Raw genomic sequence first — 8,020 nt, forward strand, 5'->3', positions numbered from 1 at the left:
AGGACGAGTAGCCGTCTAGATAGGCACATAGGTAGGAATGGGGCAATTCTTGGGAGAATGCTTGTCCTGCTCCTCGGCTCAGCCTGCTCCGTGGGTTCTGTGATCGATCTACACGTGGCTGACGAGTCCCGACCGATTTGCAAGTTCGTTACTGAGTCCAACGCCTCTTGATGCATCGGTGCTTATCTGATAATCTCTGGCGTCGGTGGCACAGGTGGGTGATGGCAGGTACAGCATCAAGGATTGGATCCAAATGCACGCGGTGGGTCGACGCAGTCATGATTCTATGGCATTGTCTGAGTATAATATCCATCCGAGTGTGCCTCCTCTTTCCGCTGTCGGATGCCTTGAGGCTAGTGATCGCACAGCGCTTCCTTCTGGATGGGTGCTGGCGACCTCAGCTTCATCTTCGTTGTACTCTCCTGCTTCCGTCTGCGACACTCGGTGTGATTGTGGTGACCTTCAGGATGTTCTTCCGCTCGACGAGCTTGCAAGGGAGATCTCCAAGTCAACTGCGCGTATCCTCTGACGGCCGTGCCACAGTCACTTCGCCCGTGAAGGCAGCGAGAACACCTCCTGTAGGGTGATCTCCGTGAAATGAATCTGAATCGACGATTGCGTGGAGTCGGTCAGTGGGAGACTCTGGCGGGGCATAGGTTTCTCATCTCCATTGTCATTGCTCTCAGAGACATCGGTGTATAGGAGTAGGAGACATTCAGATGTTGGAGGGAACAGAGCATCCAACAAGTGACAACCATCACCAATACAGAATGAGTACTCGGTACCCCGTAGAAAATAATAGTCGAGTGGTAAGGCGAAGATTCTTGGGTTGGTGGACGCCAGTTTGCCGGAAACCGATTTCTTGTCCCGGCAAATGAAACGCAGCCACGCCAGACTCGCCGACACCCTCCCGCCCTGCACATCGCCTTGCTGCTCCTTCGCCATATTTTGTCTTGTCCTGGACTTTTCGGCATGCACGAAGTTGGGCTGTGGTCTCATCGTTGGCTCGAGTCCATATCCTGCATGCCACGATCCCTTGCCCTTGGGTTGCAAAGCTCAATGTTAGTCCCCCGTCAGCAAGCATCCTCCTCGTTGCTGAACTCTGTGCCCGCGCTGCGTCTCTGAAGGTTGGTTTTGTCTCATACCACCATGATTGCGATGATGCGTTGTTTGTCTTGAGATCCCGGAACATGGATGCTCGAGCAGACACGTCGTCGGGCCGCTTTGGAGGGCAATGGGCTTTTCTTTCCACTCCTCCACACCATGGATCAAGGTCTCTCCCGCCCTCCTCGAGCTACCTACGAAGTGACCGCAGCAATGTTTCTCCTCTACCGACCGCCCTGCACTTCCACCAGCTCAATGCATCTCGCTCAAGCCTAACCAGGCATGTCCAGACCCCGTCCGTCGGGGGTCGCAGCTCGACTACAACTATCCCTTCTCAACCCGTCCTCGTTCGTGTCCACTCCGACGATGCCTCCCTCCAGATCCGCCCACCAAGGCCGCGGTCCAAACAGGGCACCATGAATAACGAGCTGCCCCCTGCCCACGAGTTTAGCTTTCGAGGGATCTTGGCGGCAATTGAAGAGGACATCGAAGAAGACATCAATGCGATATCCGAAATATTCGGGAGGAGCAGGCTGGTGCTGGCAGATCAGCACGACAGCCACTTGCCTCCCCAGGGCGAGATCAGGGCCATGAGCAGCCCTTTACAGGCCGTGGCTGAGGCAAGCGCAAGCAATGAGCGCCTGGCAGCCGCCGCTGACGATGTCGTTATCCTCCGAGAAGATGCAAGCCTGGTCGACGGCAGTCACACTGGCTCCGCCGCCTATGGCTTGCTTGAGAGACTACAAGCTGTTCCACGCACCAGGCGCATGCGGAGCGAGACCGCGGGGGCAGGTCCCTCGAGGCCGGGAACAGGTTCCATGCGCCATGCTTCGGCGCCCGCGATTCTATCGGATGTGCAGCCTGTTGTTGAAGATCATGAGCGCCTTGCGCTACCTGGATTGTCACGCTCGTCTCGCCGGTTGCTTCAGAGCTCTTCAGCGGAGCATGAAGTAGAAGAAACGCCATCCAGAGCAACCAATGCTGTTGTATCAGAAACATATCTGTCTGCCGGCGCAAATGCAGTTACAATCTCGGATCCTCCTGTCGTTTCCGAAGGTGGCCGCCACTATCCACTTTACAGCTTTGACGACAGCGGGCTATTCGAGGGGCCCGCTGCTCCTGGTCCGCTTCCACCTACAACCCTCCGGGAGAGATTACAGTCGTTGATTCCTAGAATGGAGTTACACAGTTTTGTGCCCTGGGTTCATGGGCATCCCAATCGGGCAGTAAGCGCGGAGTCCCAACTTCGGGATATACTCGACAGGCATCAACGCGCGCGGGATTCGCGGAGAAATTTGGTTACAGCCACAGAGAGCGCGGAATTGTACGAGTAGTACTTTCATCTTTCGACTCCATCTACCATGGAAGGGAAAAACCTCTCGACCTTCCCTTTGTCCCACTGGTGACTTCTCCCAGCAATCATATAAGACTGAGAGCTACGATATCCAAGATATGGGCATTGGTCGCGCAAAGCGCCAGAGATACCAGCAATAACAGTCTGAATCCTGCTTCCTCAGTTTTTGTGAACCTCTCTTCCTTCGTGTCCCGGTTTCAGTCTTGCTGCCAGTATCATTCGCACCGTAGCGGCGCTGTGGAGGACTTGGTGACCCGAGGCGTGCATCCATTCGCCCTGTGTCTTTGCAGTTATGCGGCCTTCTCGCTACTCATCTCAAGGTGTCGGGGGGATTGGAATGTTCCTTAGCCAACGCAATGTGACGCGTCTCGGAGGCTACGAAATGAGCGTATTGAGCGTCCTGGAGTGCTACGACTTCCGTTCACAGCCTTTTTGTGAATCTAGCTGAGTGCCCGCAAAGCGTCTATGTCTAGCTAACTTGCAGCCTAAAACAGGAAGGACAGGTTGGCGAGACCAGCATCACTTGACCTTGATCAGCACGGTTTTGGTCTCTAGGAAATTGTTCAGACTGTGTCCGAAGCCCTCCCGACCCGAGCCACTGCTCTTGAAGCCACCAAATGGCATGTCTCTTGCAGTCGTTGGACTGGTGCAGTTGACGGCGACTGTGCCTGCTTCTAAGGCTTTGGCAAATCTCATGGCCCGGTTGATATCCTTGGTGTATACCGCGGCGTACAGCCCAAATTCGCTGTCATTGGCTTTGGCAATCACTTCTTCCTCAGTCTTGAAGGTGTTGATGTTCACAACAGGTCCAAAGATCTCCTCTTTCATCACCACCGCCTCTTCCGGGGTGTGTAGGAAGATGGTCGGTGGCACAAAGTAACCTTGCTGAGCGGATTCTGAAAGACCAGACACATCCGGTGTGCCACCCAGGGCCAGTGTCCCAGACGATTTTCCAGCCGCAATGTATCTTTGCACCGTGTCGTACTGCGCAGAATCGGCCTGTGGACCGTGGTTGGTGTTGGCGTCCAACGGATCTCCCGCTGAGACTTTGGCAAACTGCTCCTTGAATGCCTCGACGAATCTATTGGCAACCGTGTCTTGGACATAAATTCTGCTGTTGGCCATGCACACCTGGCCACTGTTGTACTGGATGCTATGCTTGGTTTCCTTGACAGCATCTTCGAGGTCGCAATCGTCGAATATGATGGCAGGTGACTTGCCTCCTAACTCGAGAACAACGTGCTTCAAGTTGGACTTTGCTGCCGCTGCCTGGATCAGGCGGCCTGTTCGACACGACCCGGTGAAGCTGAGGGCTCGGACGTCCATGTGTGACGATAATATGGCCCCTGATGTCTGCCCGTGTCCGGATATAACATTGATGACTCCGGGCGGAAACCCTGCTTTCTCGATCAGAGTAGCAGCTTTGGCAGACTGAAAAGACGTGATTGTCAGCAAGGTGTTCACTAAGGGATTTGAATTCCTATGCTTGCGCCTCGCCTGGCGATTACAGACATTGGGTGGAGGGGTTTCATACCGTCAATGGGGCTTTCTCGCTGCTCTTCAAAACAACAGTGTTGCCAGCCGCAAGCGCAGGGGCCACCTTATTTGCAAAGAAGACAAGTGGAACGTTCCAGGGGATGATTGCCGCGACGACCCCATATGGCTGTTTGAATGTCATGTTGACAAACCCCGGGGTGTTCAAGCTGCTGACACCCTGGACCTCATACCCGGCCTCCGCATAATGCTCAAATGTGCTCGCTGCGGCTCGGTTGTCGTGGTACGTCGACACCGGCCGTCCCATCGACAGAGCCTCTAATCGAGAGAACTCGTCGCCACTCTCGACCAACAGGGCTGCCAGTCTTTTGAGGTATGCACCCCTCTCGGCAGGAGAGAGAGCTGACCATGCTGGAAAGGCTGCTTTGGCGGCAGCCACGGCTGCATCGGTGTCCTTTTCGCTGGCTTCGTACACTACGTGGTCGAGATCAGCATTGCATCGCGATCGCAATAGTGCCTGGGTGCCCGTGGCTCACCTTCAGCGACCACTTCCCTTGTCGTTGGCGATCTTATAGGGAACGTCTTTCCGTCCGAAGACTCAACAAACTATGCTCACATCAATACTGGCCTTGGAATAATCAACATGTCCTGGAACACATAATACCTTGCCGTTGATGAACAGCCTTGTCTCTATCTTGTCACTGGAACCCATTTTGACCTGTGTACGACCCAGCTCGTTGGGCTTCCTGTCTCGCTTCAAACAGCAAAGGTTGATAGACGTCGATTTGAAGACTAGACGGCCACAACTAGTACAATTTCTAAGCATCCCGCGCACAGTACGAAGCTGCTATTGCCGATATGGACGGAGATTACGGCGTGGGATCTATCCCCATCGGAAGAGGCACCCGAAGTATCCGCGGCACCAGCGGTGACTACCCGACACAATAATTGTATAGGATCGAGAACCTCGTATTACTTATCATATTCAGGCTAGTTATATCGGTGGGGCATGGGGCTGGCCACAGACAGACATGGATGGGGCTTCCGGCCGCTCATAGCCTTGCCCTCGTCGGAGGTGGCAGTTTGAACTTCCCAGGGAATACAGGTTGTGCGTTCTATATCCAATCGTCCAGCCTTGTTGATCAATGGTTACCGTCTACCCCATTGGATGCAGCACCGTGGACCCCATTGTGTCCATTCTGGCCCAGCTCCCTCTGGCGGATCTGCCAGGGAAGAGGCTCTCTCGCTGGCTGGGCCGGTCCTATATCGCCCGACGCGGACCTCCTCTTCTGCCATTCGTCGATGTCTCTGTGGTCGACGAAATTGCCGTGCAAGCCCAGCTTCAGCTTGAATGGCAGGTGTATCACCGCCAGCGGTCCCTTGGCCACGTTCAGGGCGTCCATGATAACGATGTCGTTTCGAAGGACATCGAGTTGGTTGAGTAAGGCAATGAGGTATCCCTCTCCTTCAGCGCCTCCGTCCTTGGGGATGAACGTTGGCTCTTGGAAGGCCGCCGTCGGTCCGGCGAAGAAGACATCCTCCCTCCTGTCGTCCCAGCTGTAATGGCCCAGGCAGTTGAACAGGCCACCCGCCGGGGGACCGCATTTGGCAAAATCATAAGCTCTCGTCGGGTCGACTTTTGCCTGCCAAAAGTGGCGGTATCTCTTGGTCACGAAGCGGTCGTCAATCCGGGAGAACTCGCCGTTGGTCATCCAGGTTTCGGCGGGGGTCACTCGGGTTCCTGACTTGGCTTTGGGATCGAATATCCATCGCGTGGTCGGACTTCGCAGTTGGTTGCGCTTGGAGAGCAGTCCCTCCTTCTCGTCTAGAGGTGGGAAGAAGAAGAACACGTTGCCGTCGGCCACCGTGAGATCGAACACGATGTGGCCGTCCTCGTTCTCATAGCATCCTGCGATGTGCCCGTGGAAGCCTGTGCAAAGAACGTTACTTGGCATGTTCGGGCAGTTCAGTCTCGAGAAAAATCTCTTGTGGGCACTCACCATTGTCAGCCCTGAACCAGACAATGTCCTCCGACTTCCCTCCTCGCCTGGGAACCACACCATACCACTGGTCCTCATTGGGATCCCACGCCCAATGATTCCCGCCGCTTTTCAACCGGTCCATGCCGGTCCACTTGATCGGCGTCAAGGGCAGGACCATGTAGTTCTTACTGATGCCGCAGTCGTGGATCATTCCGCAAAACGGAGCCTTGTACCAGCACTCCTCGGTCTTTCGGCCGTCCTTGTCCACCGTCCACACGACGATGTCGTTCGAGCCGTCGTGGCCGTCCCCGCCGGCCTCGTACGCAAAGCACAGCATTTCCCCCGTGTCCGGGTCGAACTTGGGGTGCGCGGTGAAGGTGGGCGTGAGGATCTGCCCCTCAAAGTCGTACCGGCCGATGGTGTCCAGCGTGACGGGGTCCATAATGTACGGCGGGCCATCTTCCTTGCTCGCGAGCAACACGCCGCGCCAGAAGGTGATGTTGGTGTTGGCGGCCGTCCGCACCACGCCCTTGACCGTCTCGTTGTCCGTAAAGGGGTTCCGGTACCTCCCAAACAGCGCCCGCCGCGCGCCCGTCTCGGCCTTGTACCGGTCCGTCCGGACGTAGCGCTGCTTGAAGTCGGCGTGCCCGTGCTGGATCCGGATCGCGGTGACGCTCCCGTCGCCGTTGAAGTGGATGTCGTCCTCGAACAGGGGCGGGAACCGGTGGTCGGGCTGCACGCGGTAGAATGTCCCGTTGATCTCGGGCGGGATCGTGCCCGTGACCTCCAGGTCGTACACGTCCCCTTCCAGGCGCGACGGCTTGTTGAAGCCCTGGAACACGGGCGTGTCGGGGTACCTGACCTGGTCTGTGGCCTTGACGCCGTCCTCGTAGTTGCTCGAGACGAGCTGAGGGGCGAGATCGAAGATGTGTGCCATGTTGTTGCACGTGAAGTATGTTGGCGAAAAGCCCTGGAGCGAGGTTTGGAAAAGGGAGTATCTGTCTCTCCTGGCGCCTTTCTATTCTCTGTCGTCGTTGTCGCCGTCTGTTCTTTCTTCGACGAAATCGACCACTCCTCCGGATCCTGTATCAGATCTTGCCCATTCCCCACCCAACCCAGTGTGCGTATCGATAGATGTATATTATCATCGATAAATGAATAGATGGGATGTTAAAACGCCACCAAAACCCACCGTCTCGACCACGCATCTTTCGGCGCGCCTGATCCCTACGCGCCCCGATTCGGGCCCCGTAACTGTAATTGGAGTGGCTTGTTGTCGCCTCAAGTCGCTCGATTCGGCATGTGGGATACAAAAATGCAACTGCCGACAACGACTCGTCTCCGACTCAACAAGGTTTGCAGTCTACCAACCCCGTCTCGTCCCATCTTATACCTATCCCATGTATCCTCTGTCCTCCAGTCCCGTTTCCGTCTGAGAACAAGAATAAAGCAAGGAGGGGTAAAAATAGGACGAACGGGGGAGGAAGAATCCATTATCAGATTCGGGAAAGTATGGAGAAATCTAGGTATCAATCAAGTCTTTCGAAGGGGTTCTTTCTCCACTTCACTTTCTCACCACATCAACCCCAGGCTCCGTACCTAGTACCTAGAGGCTCGACGTTCCCCGTATATGCATCCCCGGCTTCGGTTCCGATGGAGTAGTATGTTCCTTGGCCCCCAGAGGAAATGATCAATCTGTAACGAATCAGTTTTGACGCGGGATAACACATTCTTGGACTTGCTCCTCGTATGGCGCTCTCGTGTTTCAACTTGGGCCTTCAGGACACCCTCTGTACCTTACCTGAAAGGCTCCTTGTGTTCTTAAACAGTGACCGGTGAATGTGTTTAGGGATTTATATCCGTGACTTACTGTTAGCAGGAACCCATTGCCGGGGATAGGGTAGGGCTAAGTTTTGAATAGACGGGGAGAGCGAGGCATACGTATTTCCAAGACCCGTCTGTTCCTTTGCCAGAGAACAAGTTGGTTTCGCTTCTGGAAGAATGAGTTGTTACATATGAAGCAAGCAAGATGCCCTCACGTCGCTGCCTCTTCTGCCCCCAACAAAGCTTTACATGCCCCTGGGTT

General features: G+C 55.2%; 1 protein-coding gene across 1 annotated transcript; it reads left to right on the top strand.

Moving 5' to 3' along the window:
* Window positions 1–910: 910 nt before the first annotated feature.
* Window positions 911–2,637, top strand: PV07_05666 (uncharacterized protein). The gene has a single exon (XM_016392577.1). The coding sequence runs from the start codon at window positions 1,191–1,193 to the stop codon at window positions 2,436–2,438; it is 1,248 nt and encodes a 415-aa protein (XP_016250096.1). The 5' UTR covers window positions 911–1,190; the 3' UTR covers window positions 2,439–2,637.
* The last annotated feature ends 5,383 nt before the right edge of the window (window positions 2,638–8,020 follow it).

The sequence above is a fragment of the Cladophialophora immunda genome (genome assembly GCF_000835495.1).
Source record: "Cladophialophora immunda strain CBS 83496 unplaced genomic scaffold supercont1.3, whole genome shotgun sequence".
Lineage (NCBI taxonomy): Eukaryota > Fungi > Ascomycota > Eurotiomycetes > Chaetothyriales > Herpotrichiellaceae > Cladophialophora > Cladophialophora immunda.

What these genes read in the sequence shown, in the direction of transcription:
- PV07_05666 (XM_016392577.1), top strand. Translation starts at nt 1,191, where the DNA reads ATGGATGCTCGAGCAGACACGTCGTCGGGCCGCTTTGGAGGGCAATGG.